At 40.7% G+C, this 13,117-nt stretch overlaps 3 protein-coding genes across 4 annotated transcripts; 1 reads left to right on the top strand and 2 right to left on the bottom strand.

The window, feature by feature from the left end:
- Positions 1-4,123: 4,123 nt before the first annotated feature.
- Positions 4,124-6,656, bottom strand: Dnai2 (dynein, axonemal, intermediate chain 2). 2 transcript variants are annotated; one of them, XM_017627225.1, is made up of 5 exons: positions 5,258-6,656; positions 5,024-5,202; positions 4,714-4,951; positions 4,279-4,498; positions 4,124-4,207 (listed from the first exon to the last, which is right to left on the bottom strand). In XM_017627225.1, the coding sequence occupies exons 1-5, from the start codon at positions 6,326-6,328 to the stop codon at positions 4,158-4,160; spliced, it is 1,758 nt and encodes a 585-aa protein (XP_017482714.1). In that variant the 5' UTR covers positions 6,329-6,656; the 3' UTR covers positions 4,124-4,157. The 2 variants fall into 2 exon arrangements, with proteins under 2 accessions (XP_017482714.1, XP_017482715.1); XM_017627226.1 differs by having other exon boundaries at positions 4,140-4,207; positions 4,275-4,498; positions 5,258-6,655.
- hdm (meiosis specific with OB domains hold'em) lies at positions 6,591-9,708 on the top strand. The gene is given in 4 exon segments (XM_017627223.1): positions 6,591-6,855; positions 7,161-7,532; positions 9,087-9,198; positions 9,256-9,708. Coding segments are annotated over 4 exon segments (1,146 nt in total). The 3' UTR covers positions 9,653-9,708.
- Positions 9,691-12,742, bottom strand: LOC108371636 (dynein intermediate chain 3, ciliary). Its single transcript, XM_017627224.1, has 2 exons — positions 11,118-12,742; positions 9,691-10,292 (listed from the first exon to the last, which is right to left on the bottom strand). Exons 1-2 carry the CDS (start codon positions 12,720-12,722, stop codon positions 9,744-9,746), a joined length of 2,154 nt encoding a protein of 717 aa, XP_017482713.1. The 5' UTR covers positions 12,723-12,742; the 3' UTR covers positions 9,691-9,743.
- Between the last annotated feature and the right edge of the window lie 375 nt (positions 12,743-13,117).

Here is a 13,117-nt window from a genome sequence, read left to right as displayed (position 1 = left end):
ACATGGTGGCTTAGCGTTGGCTGGCCCCGGGCTTACTGCAGGGTGGTTACCCCAGCAACGAGTACATGTGTGAGTGTCGGGTTGAATGTCGGGTGCTTGAAGCTTGCCCGGCGACACTCAAGCATAAAGCGTCAACACCGTTTGCAATAAAATTTAAAAATTAAATTTAAAATCTTTATCTTCCGCGAACTTGCTCATTTTACATATCACAACAAACTAACACACTAATGCTTGTCAACGCTTTGCGCCACTATCAAACAGACCGCTTGTCAAGCGGTCGCGTTGATGGAAAATCAAAAATTTTTGATTTTCCATCAACACGAGCCGACAACAAGTACGTGTGACACGACGATCTCCGATTGCCTCGGTTGCTGGGGTAACCATCAACGGATGCTTGAAATCGCCGACGAGCTTAACGATCGTCTTAAGGGTGACTATCGATAGTATCGACCCATTTCAAATGTTTTTCTGAATCCATTTATTCTTCGTTATCTTGCTTTTATAAATTTGTTTATTTTAGCGGCTCACGGTTGTATTTTAGTATCGAGAATAATTGCTAGAAATTCAATCGCCGTGTAAACAGTCAAAAAGCGATTTCAGAAATTTTCCCTGCAATTCGCCGTCGGAAAAAAATTCTTTCGAGCGACACCTTACATGCAAGGTGCCATTGCTCATGTAACTGATTTCTGCAGTTTCTCAAATAATAATTGATAACGTCATTTTTTAATCCGTTGTTTCATTCACACACATGGTTTCATTCACATGTCGGCGGAAAAATGACGTCACTGCAAAAAAAAAGCTTTTCTCGCACACCGTCCTGGGTGATCTTTATTCGTTCTCTCATGAAATAATGCTGCCAATTTTTGTTCTCTTTGAACCAATACGTGCAAATATCAAAAGCGCTAGGAAAGAGAGTACGCTATCAATGAAACGATAGTGGCGATAATACTAAAACTATCGATAGTTATTTCAAGTGAACGATAATATTGTCCATAGTTGGACAGCTCTAGTTTGTCGTTAAATAATCGTTAATTGGTTAATGTAGTATGTACATGCATTGCGTTTTTACAAAATATTTTATATTTGATGTAGAATTCGGAGTCCTATCTTCTGTAAATTTGAAAAAAAATAGACTTAACAAATTTTCGCTCTTAGGTAACATAGAGTGGAGCCAAACCGAAGATGAAAATGAAGACGTTCACACGATAGACGGGTCTACGTAAACGGAGCGACCCTGATTCACATCTGGCGTGCATAATTGATCAACAACTCTTTAGGAAATAGTTGCGATTCCGTACGAGTCCGGACTAGTCAGAAATAGTCAGAATCAGTCAGATTTTACTGGAAATCGATCCCGTACTCGGTTCTCTGACTATTGAGAGGACAAAGAAGAGAGTAAATACGGTTCTCTCACTGTCAGCAGTTACCAGTTTTAGTCTGAGAATTTTTTGCTGGTAAATTTTGGTAAATGTGTCAAACGATCAGCCGTAGTGTGTTTGGCAACCAAATTGTAAACAAAAGAAAAGTGCACTCTGCTAATTCATGTTGAAAAGTATTTAATTACTTGTTTAAGTGGATTCTAATGAATTTGAAAGTATTTTTGGTTATTTACATGTGTGAGCTGAGTGTGTTTACATACAAAATAAGCAAAAATTTACAACCAAAATTTGGAGGTTATGTTGAAGTTGACAGAAGTTACCATTTTTTACTAGAAAGCGATCCCGTACTTTTCAATGTTACTCTCTCGCTCTGAGCGAATTTTTATTTTTTGACAGTTTTACTAGTCCAAATCCGAGGAATACGGGATTGCACCTAATATGTATGATCATAAGATGTTGTGCATGTTATCGATTGCAAGCAATTCGCGTCCAGCTTCGTCTTCATCTTCAGCTGTACTTCCACTCTGTTTGAAACTTAAGGCTGGCTATCTCGCACGGTGCGTAAAATTAATTTTTATGACAAAATCTTATCTGGGGAAACGCGAAATAAATGAAACGGTATTTATGTTATGTAGATTGGAAAATACACGAAAAATAGTCGGGAAAAATGCCTTGACTTTTAAATTCTTAAAAAATAGAGGATTTTTAATTATATTCCTGCTTTTCCTCATTAAAAAGGTTCAAAAATACATGCATATAATTTTGCTATTGGTGGAGGAAATTAATTCCATTGGTCCAAGAAGAGAACCGAAAAATACATTATGCCTTATCCTGAGTAGAGGTTTACGTTGTTGTTGTTGTTGTAGCGGCCACAACAACCCCGCCCAGGACGGTTGGTATCTCAGTCGTTGTCGTCAAGTTCCACTAACGGCAACCCTAGGAAGCGTGCAGCTTCTGTGGGGTTTGTCCACAGGGACAAGGCCGTTAGGGTTGTCGGGTTTTCCGGGCATGCGAAGAGATGTTTCGAGTCATGTGGGGTCTCTCCGCATGCCGGACATTCGTTCGGCACATCCTCATTCAGCCTACTCAAGTAGGAGTTTAACCTGCTGCAGTAGCCGGAGCGAAGTTGAGCGAGTGTAGTGCGTGTCTCCCGAGGCAGATGAAGCTCTGTCTCGTCTATGTCCGGGGGTGGTATGCCTAGAACGGCATTCACAGGTCTAGAGTCTACATAACTCGAGACTGAGTCCCTGTGAATGCCGTTCAGGGCCTGTCTGTAAGCTGTCGGGTCCAGAAGTTGCTTAATGAACCTCTGTACTTCGTCCGTCAGTTCATATAGATGCCCCCTGACGTGCCTAGGCGAGGGCTCCTCTGCAGGAACTGCTTGCAGAGCATTATATTATGCTCCTTTACAGGGAGCATTTGCGCCTCGCCGTGCAGGTGGTGTTCAGGCGACATCAAGAGACATCCTGTCGCTGTCCTGAGTGCGGTGTTCTGTAGTCTGTAGCTTCGTCCACTGCGTCCTACTAGTCCCTGGCGACCACACTGGCGCTGCGTAGTTCAAAACCGGCCGGCCTATTGCCTTGTATGTTGCCAGCAACGTTTCTTTGTCTTTGCCCCAAGTACTGCCGGCTAGCGACTTGAGGACTTTGTTGCGGCTCTGTACTTTATTGACAATAGCGGTTGAGTGCGCAGAGAAGGAGAGCAGGCTGTCGAATGTTACTCCGAGTATTTTGGGGTTATTCACCGTCGGAATTGGGGTGTCATCGACGTGAATCCCCAGCAGTAGCCTGACCTCCTTTGTCCAGGTTGTGAACAGGGTCGCGGAGGATTTCGTAGGGGAGAGGGCTAGACACTTTGCAGTGAAGAAGCGAGAAAGTTCGGAGAGATACCCGTTTACTTTCGAACACAGGTCATCAATTCCATTCCCAGTCGCCATGATCGAGCAATCGTCGGCATAAGAGACAATCGAGACTCCCTCTGGTGGTTGAGGGAGCTTTGAAATGTAAAAGTTAAACAGTAGCGGGGAAAGGACACCACCCTGAGGAACCCCCTGTTTTATTTTTCGCTGCTTACTCGTTTTTTCTCTAAACATTACCGACGAATGTCGACCACTCAGATAATTTGCCGAGGTTTACGTCGACAGGCTTTGTGGCGGCGGCGTTTTCAACTTTAAAAAGAAACGGCGACGCCGGCGCGACTGGAAACCCTGGCGCAACTGAACACAAGACAGATTCCACAGAGCCATGCCATCTCGGCAGCATTAGGCATTTGTCATGCCAATTAAGAATATAATTATATTTAGTTCGTTCTTGAAGTAGTTTCGAATTTAAATATTTTTACTTCCTACTTGGTGCTCTTACGATTTTTGCCGGGCTTTAGATTGGCCAGCACTTTGAAAATAACGTTGGTCAGTTTTTTTCCCACAGTTTAACCCATCATCTCCCACCAGAATGGACTTTTTCGAACTACTGTTAAAGAAAATGGCTTATAGATAAAGTAATATATTAAATCAACGCGATTATTTTCCTGAATTTTCAATCTCTAAAACACGATCCCTAACGAGCCTTTTGATGACTTCCTTACGTCTGCTGATGGATTTAAAAAATTAAGACTTATCAATATTAAACATAAAACATTTTTTTAATATCATCAAAGTTAACCAACTTTATTTTCTCTTTTAACGTACATTTGTTTTAAATCATCAACTATACTTACAAAATTTATCGATAATTTTGCTAACGGTACGCATTTCTTTAAGTCCATAAACGCAATAATTTTTCAAGGCCGTGCACTGTCTATTTCAGATGCCTCAGCTTCCTCCGCATCCTCTGCAATTGATAAAAACATTGTTCCACAATCATGCCAATAATAAAAAAAAAACCCTTGAATGATCACCTACGCTTGTTACCCGGAATGCGACTCAAACGTTCTTGTTCCACGGCTGCAAAATATTCGGACACCGCTTGTTCACAAGCATCCTTAAATGGTGCAACATTTACGCGACCATTGAGCATTGTGAGATCACCTTGATCTTGGCCTTGATTAGTCTTAACTTTCAATTTAATTTCACGCGATTTGGCTTCTAAAATTTTTTCTCGGCGATTTTCACGCTCGAACATCTATAGAAGATAAAACTAGTTCAAAACCATTAGCTCAAAATCTAAAATCAATGGAAATTTATCGATAAATAATAATCGTGTAAAGATTTATCAATAGATTCTATAACTTATGGAAATTTGTGAAAGTTTAAAAACAAATAATTTCAGTTGCTTTTGATTTCATTAATTTCTCCCTTTCTCAAATTTAAAAGCCTCTCTTCTTTTACTCCACTTACCGCCGTCAACAATGGCTTATCATTCTTTGCCGACATTACCATATTATCCGATACCTCTATGAGAAAAGTGGCACCCAACTTACTGCCGCAACTGACGAATTTTCCATTTTCATTTGTACGCACACAATGGAGTGGCTCATCGCATACTTTAACCGTTAGCACTGGTTGATTTTGTTGCTGCAAAAGATCCCATGTATCCAATACGCCATCCATGCGTGTTATAAAAAACTGGGATACCCTAACAAAATCATATATAAGTATGTAGATTATTATCGATTATCATTACAATTCCATTTCGTTCTATGTATACTTCGTATAACTCCAAGCGCCATCCGTCAGCATAGCATCACTATTTTTAGTCCAAATTATGGAGCTTTCGCGGCAGTCCTCAGACCAAATGCGCGCACACCAATCACCTACGGTTAGGAAATTCTTTACAAAGGCAGGATTGCGTGTTATAGCATACACTGGACCCAGGTGACACATCATCTGAAAAGAGCGCAATTCAAGCGAAATGTATTCATCTTACACATCCATGTCATACCCTTATCTGTATCTTCTCCATTGGCGTTTTGCCTTTGCGATTGCACGAGAACAGCATACCCATTTCGGTGCCAGCCATAAAACGCGTTGGTATCGTTGTTTCATACTCCAATACAGAAACCCCAAATGAACGTCCCAAATCTTGTTCGTCCGTACGCACTGGATCCATTAACAGCTTATCTAGCGGTTCACTTAATTTTCGTGTATCCCACCATAAGACTTGCCCATCCGAACCGCCAGAGAAGAATTCTGTGCCACTTTTCGAGTTGTTCCATAACACCGAGTTAACGGGGTCACGATGACATATTTCACGTTCACTTATCATTACCGGGTATTTTCCGTGTCTTGTATCCCAAGCAGCTACCTGGCCATTGTACATACCACTAACCAAACTTGTAGGATCTTTTTGATTATATTCAAGGCATACACACGGTACTTTTGGTTCCAGCGTGAGAAAAGGCTCATTGGGATTTTCGATTTCCCAAATATATGAGTTACAACGCTGACCTGATTTATCACCTTGAAATTTCATATCGCAATGACTAACAGCCATTTTGATGCCACCATCCGGCGACCATGAGAGGTGTGTGACAGGCACCTTAAGAGGATTGGGATCACGATAAACATTGACAGTACGTGAGCGGCATGGTTCCGGTAGAGGTGCAGGATCTAAATCCTCGAAATAATTTTCGTAAATATTCACCGCATTATTTTGGTGTATATAATGTTCCATTGGTTTGGTGAGATTCATTACTTGCGTTATATAATTTTCATCCTTTTCAATTTTACGTTTATAACGGACCGTTTGCTCTGGATCGGACAGAGTAATATCCTTGGGCCAACCACCTTCATTGTGCGTGATGCCTACATGTTTGTATGTAGCACGCTCGGTGTTTGCCTCACTCAGCGCCATTTGTCGGGTGAATTGTGTATAGCGATCCACTGGATTCTTAAGTATATAGTTCTTGGCAAGCTCCTGTGAAGAGTTCTCCGAGAAGATAACTACATCGTTGTCGCTAAATTGTGCATGAGCTCCAAACGTGCGGCGTTCTTTCTTAAAAGTAAACTCCATTTTGGCAATTTGTGTAGTTTCGCAACAGTAAAAAATTAAAAACAAAATAAAATTTAACGACTGCTGAATACCACTGTAGGAATGCAACTGTTAAATCGATACTAAAGTGTCAACTATATCTGCATGGCAACGTGGCACACACAACCGCGTTGTCAACCATATTTCACTAAATTACTTGGCAGCACTGCGCTAACGGCTAATTGTCAAAAGAGATTCTTCCGTGTCCGCTATTTTTCGAGATTAACCAACAAGTATTTTGTTAATGCAAATTAATATTAAAATGGCAGTCGTTTTAGCGAAAAAAATTTGTGAACTCAACACAGATATTAAAAATGCATTAATTACTGCTATTGTACTCACGAAGACAACGCCCAACACTTTCGTTGCGCGCGATTCAAATGAATATCGCAGCGTTTTTTCCTTTACATTGCAGGTCAATGATGGACAAGGACGCTTAAACAAACACAACTATCGCGATGTGGATGCCTTTTGCGAGTTGCATAATTTCCGACGCGTGCCACATAACTGCCATCCCTAAATTGGCGCGTCAAGCGCCAAACAACTGTCAAAAATCCTCATGCCCATACAATTTGTATGAAGCATCCCACAATAACGCGGCGCTAACGCCGAGCAAATGGAATTTTCATTTTTGACAGGGCGTTACGTGTTGAAGTTGGATGCGGAAGACGGAAAGAAAGAGAAAGGACAAAAAAGTGAAAGAGGAAACGAGAATAAAAACGAGAGGATCTGAGAAAACGTCAAAAATTACGACGCGTTGATTTGGGGATAGCGCGCGCTGACACTCGTCGACAATGGATAACGCAACGCTTAGCGCTCCAATTTAAGGACGGCAGTAAGCCACTCTGCAGTGCTCTCAATTTGCACGATGTGCGCTGCAGCATAATGGAAAATAATGCAAAAGAGCAATTTATTGACTTGTTGGTTTTAGTGGCTGCTCAGTGTCCGGTCAAAGAAGTGTGAAGTAAACGCAACGGTGCAATTCTAAATTGTCTTGAGCTAATTGTTATCGATAGTAGCCATGCTGATGCTGTTGTGATGATCATTTGGCAGCCTGACTGGATACAACGGGCGCAACATTATTGGGAAGCGATGCGCACAGTCGTGCATTTAATCGAGGTCAAGTTGGGATATTCCGAATTTTACAAAAGTACCACATTATCTTTTACCGGACGCACGCAACTCAAATGACCGTAAAGCAGCTGTACGCCCGCGCCGAGGGTCATCTCAAAGATGATTCAGAATAGAGATGGGCAAAAGACGTGATTTTCTACGTTATACGTTGTGTTACGCTTTTTCACGCGTGAGCGTGAGCGGCTTTCAGTGAAAAATCACGTAATATCCGTGATCGTGCGTGACTGAAATTTTTGCGTGCGTGAATGTGCGTGAGTTAGATTTTCGTCAATCACGTAATTTTCACATATCTATGTACAGTGGCGGTCAAAAATGGATGAAGCGTGTTCAGTTTTTAATATTTACAATGTTTTTCAAGCTATAATTTTTTGGATATTTTTTCGTAAAAATATGGTTCATGCTTTAACAAAAACTCCAAAAATCACACTTTCAAACTTAATATTAGAACTTAGAAAAATTCCAAAATTGTGTATCTAAATTTCGAGTGTCTTAACCAGAATTTAAAAAAATTTTTTTGGATATGCAACAAGCTTATAAAATTCCAGTAAAATGAGTGGAAGATTTGAGCGGCTATAAAATCGCATTGGTTTTTAATATTTTTTTTTTTAATGACTGCTTTTGCACTTTTTTCCATATAAAAATGAATTTCTTGTGGAAGAGTATGAATGGATATACACTTCAAATTGCGGCCAGCAGTTCAACAATTATTAATAGAAATAAATGAACTTCGTAAACTATCAAGAGTAAATTCAAATTTATTTGGAAAAATTGTTAGAATTTATGGCCCCTTTCAAGATGTGTTCTGAAAATTTGAGCGCGGATTTAAATCCAACGATCCATGAGCACGTTCTGTGGTACAAAAAACTACAAAAGCATTGTTAGGCGAATGCTTCTGATTCTGAAGTCATTATCGATTTGAAGATAAACGCAGCTTTAAATAAAAGATTCCAACCAAGTTCAGTCCAATTTCTGAGATTGTTTCTAAATCCTCCGCGCGAACATATAATAGGGACAGTAAAGGCAATGCTTGAAGATAACTTAGGTAGAAATGTACTTAAAAAAAAGAGCGCTCGCCCTCAGCACGATTTTCAAATTCTGCATGATGACATTCCTTCTACCTCGAAAAGGACTAAATCACGTGCAACTTTTGACAAACTTAAAGATGCAATAAATTAATCTGCAGAAACAGTTTTTGAAAAAATTAATACGGAAATACAGATTTATTTGAAAAAAAATCGGAAAACATAAGTTGTGTGGAAGAATGAATATTGATACCAATTATGTTTTATACTCGTATTAGATACNAATCGGAAAACAAAAGTTGTGTGGAAGAATGAATATTAATACCAATTAGGTTTTATACTCGTATTAGATACATAAGTATATCTGAAATTTGTTAAAATAATAATTGTGCCTCAGTCCTTGCTAAGCATTTGGCCAAGCTTTTGCAATAATACTCGTGTGATAAAAGCCTATTTATACGAAACGCCATTTATATAAATAAAGTTTCAATTTAAAAAAAATTACCGTAAGAAACCGTGCGTGAGCGTACGTGATTGGAAAATTTATTTACAAAACCATCAACGTGAGCGTGCATGAACGTGAGTCAAAATTACTCACGCGCCCATCTATAATTCAGAACAATTCACCGCCGTTCTTTATGCAATGCTAACTCATTTCGATTTTGATGGCTCTGGTCAAGTGCTAAGCCGCAAATGGTAAGCATAATACGAAAATAGGCTCAAATTGACCTTCAACGCTTATCTTTCATACAGCAAATCCTGTAATGCCCTACTTAGGCGTAATCAAATCATATGCGATATGGAGCAATGCCAATTGGCTTTTTCGATTAACTATGAAGGTGAAAAATTCGAACATTTTTTCACCATTAACGTCCAGTTTAGCGATCATACTGGCACTTTGTTGGAATCACGCCTGTCTGGCGCTGTGGCTGAACGTGTGCTCGCTCTAACGCCATCGCAGTATCAAGCTTTAAGTGAACAGCAGAAGGAAGAATATAAATGGAAATACCTGATGAATCACTTTGAGGTGAAGTTGGCTGTGCGTAAAGCGAGCGCTATGCGACGACAAATGAGTGTGCTCGTGGTGGAAATGAGAGCTGTAGAAATACCAGAATTAGCAGCAAAGCTGTGCGTATTTTCAATGAAATAAACAAATGTATTTACGCGCCTTCTCATGAGCCCTTTTTGTATAAACATACAAGAGCAGTATTTTTAAGGAGTTGAAAATAAAAACAAATATCTTAGTTATCTGCATCTGCCATACGCCTCAAGACTTTTATGCGTTTATCACCAACAGCTGCTTCTTTGTCGTCTGCAACGGCAGCACCTGCTCCTCCGGGTGCTCCAGCACCAGCTTTATCACCAGCACCTGCTATACCAGCAGCGCCATCGGCCGCACCAGCTGCACCTGCAGCGGAGCTATTGACAAGTCCCTCAGCTTTAACTGCGGCTATTTCTCCTGCAGTTAGTCCCTCTAAATCTTCTTTCGTCAACATACCATCCTTTTCAAAATCAGTGCGTTCCATTATGAATTGACGCTCCTGCCGCTTCTTATCAATATTGAATGTGCTGTCTTTGAAAATTTTCAACATGTCCTTAAACTCGGTATCATTTTCTATTATCTGTAAAAATTGATCCGGATCATCAGGATCGTATTGCACTACCAAGTCCAATTCATTTTCGCGCAGTTTGGCTTGTTCAGTTTCATATAGCTCTGTTTTATGTTTAAGCTTAATTTCTTCAACGCGACCGTCCAGCAGCTTGCAATGTTGTAGCTCGCGCTCGAAAAGCTAAAAATGGAATATCATTTAGTCGAGCTTTGAATAAATCGTTATGATTGGTACCAGCGAAGAGAAAAACCTCTTAACCTCTTTGCGCGTTGTTATCAAACCTCAATGAGCAGAGAGAGCTTTTATTTGCGCACTGCAGTAAAGAATTTACAGAAAGCTTAAAAACCTGCACGCGGAAAAGGTAATGCTGCCCGTTACGTATATAAAGTCAGATCAGATCCATACAAAATGTCTATAAAGCATTTGCCGCGGACGTTTTTTGTCTAGTACAGTCACGACCAAATCATCAAATTTTTTGAGCTTTATATACATTTTATATGAAGGCGCAGAAAGTACTCGTAAAAGCTCTCTCTCTGATCGTCATTGGTCTACGACGGAGATGGGAACAGCCTTGCCTATGGGCAAATCTCTTTTAAGCTTTCTATACATTTCATGCAGACGCATGAAGAGTAAAATTATCTCTGCCCATGGTTGTTCTAGGAATTGCTCAGTTCTATTTAAGATATAAATCTATGTATAGGAAGTGTTAAGACATTAAAGATTAGCTAAGCTATTTGGTGTTTAGAACAAAGTCAATGTGGTCGTTAGGCGACCGAAAAAATTTTGGACTCCCGTACACCTCTTAATTATTATAACTCGCTAGATGACCCCTCAGAGCTGCTATGGGCGTTTCGCCTTCGTAGCTAGAACCCGTAATAGCTCTTCCAGAGTTTAAAAGCTATTTCATACAACAGTTGGCTGGATTTTAAATTTTGCTGTTCGGAGTTCCAACTCACCCCTTACAATGTTTTCTCACCTAATTTTGCAGTTCACTTTATGACTTACCGCCATCAAAAGAGCTTTATCCTTAGCCGCACTCTGTCTCAAAGCAGGATCCATTTCGAATAGTTGTACATCGCCATTTTCCAAGCCCACCGCCAAATATTTCCCATCTGGTCGAAATTTCACGTACTTTACGGGCCGCTTTAACTTCAGCGTAAATATGGGTTTTCGTTGATGCAATAATAAGTCCCAAAAGTCAACTTCCCCTTTAGCGTCTCCGGTGACAAAGAGCGAGCAGCGCGATGGACTCCAAGTTCCACACAACATTTCGTTCTTCTTTTTCATTAGCAGCGTTGTGGGTGCACCTTTACATTCCTCCGCCCAGATTTTTACACACCAATCGGCGGCAATAAGAAAATTTTTTACGAAGAATGGATTGCGCTCAATAGTGCGCACCGGCCCCGAGAAGAGTCGATAGTTGGCGATTAGCACCTCAGTTGGCACCATACCTTTGCGATTTCCTATAAACACGTAACCCTGATCGCTGGCAATGATGTAGCGCACAGGAATAGTATATTCGAATTCTAAAACCGTTACACCATGTGCACGCTCGCGTTTCTGCTCATCGGTTAGCTCCGGATCGATCCAGATTTCTTGTAATGGCGTGTTGAGATCGCGTATATCCCAGTATTTTACCGAACCATCGTAGGAGCCGCTATAAAATTCTGAATTCGATTTGGAGTGCACCCAACACAGCGCTGCTGCTTCCTCGCGATGTGCTGCTTCTAAAGGAGATATTTTTATAGCTTTACCGCCATTCCGAGCATCCCAAAGACCCACCATGCCCGAATGCAGACCGGCAGCAATGAAATTTTCGTCACGCGGACAGAAATGAGCACGATGCACTGGTTCTGTGGAATCGAGCACTATCTCAGGCTGCAAAGCATTAGCCATATTCCAAACATAGAAAAAGTTCGGATTTATCAAGACAGATCGTGAGGATTCGGTAACTTGTAGTATGCCGGATGGAACAGATGGCGTTGAGTGTAGGTCATCTTCTTCGGTCTTCACGCCTAATGGCGGCGGACGTACCGGTGCAGTAAAGTTAAAGTTAGTGGGTTGCGAAAGAAACCTTTTTTTCTCGTTCGGCATCCAGTCTATTACGGTAATGGGTCGTACGGGGTTCTGTGGATCATGAAATATATTACACTGGCGTGCCTCGAACGGCGTGCGTATATCTTTGCCCAATTCAGGCGGCAGATCGACGAAGAACTCCTGATAGATATTTACAGCACTATTTTGGGCAGTCACATCTATTGATGTGTGTATTAGATTGGTAACTTGCATACCCCAGTTGTCGTCGCGTTCAATCTTCTTGCGGTAACGCATTGTCGACTCTTCATCGTTTATGTTGACTTCGCGCGGCCAGCCACCTTCATAGTGGTACATGCCATGCTCACCGTAAGTGACATTCTCAGTCTCTACCCAGCTAAAGGCCATTTGTTCGCTTAGCTGCGTGGTGCGATCCATCGGATTGCGTAGGATGTACGTTGAGCGAATTCGGTGACTAGGCTGTATGCTGAGCATAAGCTGCGTGCGATCGCTCAGTAAGGGCTGACGGCCAAAGCGACGACGCTCACGCGAATAAATATATTGAGTTTGATACATTGGTGCAACTCTTGCAAGGAAGTCAACGAAAAAGTTGAACAAATGTGAGGATTTATAAAAAAAAAAATAAATTAAAGAAAATATATTCGACAATTGGCAGCAAAATGTAATCAACAAAGTGTGATTGAATTTGATATTGCTCTCAGAAGAGCCATAGAAGAACCATCCCATGATACAAAAAACAAGGTAGCATGATACAAAAAAGAAGGTAGTTTCAATAAACAACTTTTTGATTAAAAAGCAGATTTTTGACAATTGCTCAATTGTGAAAAATTCGAAGCGGCATTACCCAATTGTAAGTTTTTTGGTGTGGGACATTTTATATTCTAAATTTGGGATTATAAAGTAAATAATTGTATTAATATATACCTTTTAAAACTAATCAATATCTTATT

The sequence above is a fragment of the Rhagoletis zephyria genome, unplaced genomic scaffold (genome assembly GCF_001687245.7).
Source record: "Rhagoletis zephyria isolate East Lansing unplaced genomic scaffold, Rhagoletis_zephyria_1.1 Rzeph_scaffold_05119, whole genome shotgun sequence".
In the NCBI taxonomy this organism is placed as follows: Eukaryota; Metazoa; Arthropoda; class Insecta; order Diptera; family Tephritidae; genus Rhagoletis; species Rhagoletis zephyria.
Note: the sequence above shows the minus strand (reverse complement) of the source record. Positions and strands in the feature narration are given on the sequence as shown.

What these genes read in the sequence shown, in the direction of transcription:
- Dnai2 (XM_017627225.1), bottom strand. Translation starts at nt 6,328, where the DNA reads ATGGAGTTTACTTTTAAGAAAGAACGCCGCACGTTTGGAGCTCATGCA. An exon ending in TGGAGAAGATACAGATAAGG is followed by an intron (nt 5,203 to 5,257) that starts GTATGACATGGA and finishes CGCTCTTTTCAG; the next exon opens with ATGATGTGTCACCTGGGTCC. An exon ending in GGCGCTTGGAGTTATACGAA is followed by an intron (nt 4,952 to 5,023) that starts GTATACATAGAA and finishes TGATTTTGTTAG; the next exon opens with GGTATCCCAGTTTTTTATAA.
- LOC108371636 (XM_017627224.1), bottom strand. Translation starts at nt 12,722, where the DNA reads ATGTATCAAACTCAATATATTTATTCGCGTGAGCGTCGTCGCTTTGGC. An exon ending in ATAAAGCTCTTTTGATGGCG is followed by an intron (nt 10,293 to 11,117) that starts GTAAGTCATAAA and finishes TTCCATTTTTAG; the next exon opens with CTTTTCGAGCGCGAGCTACA.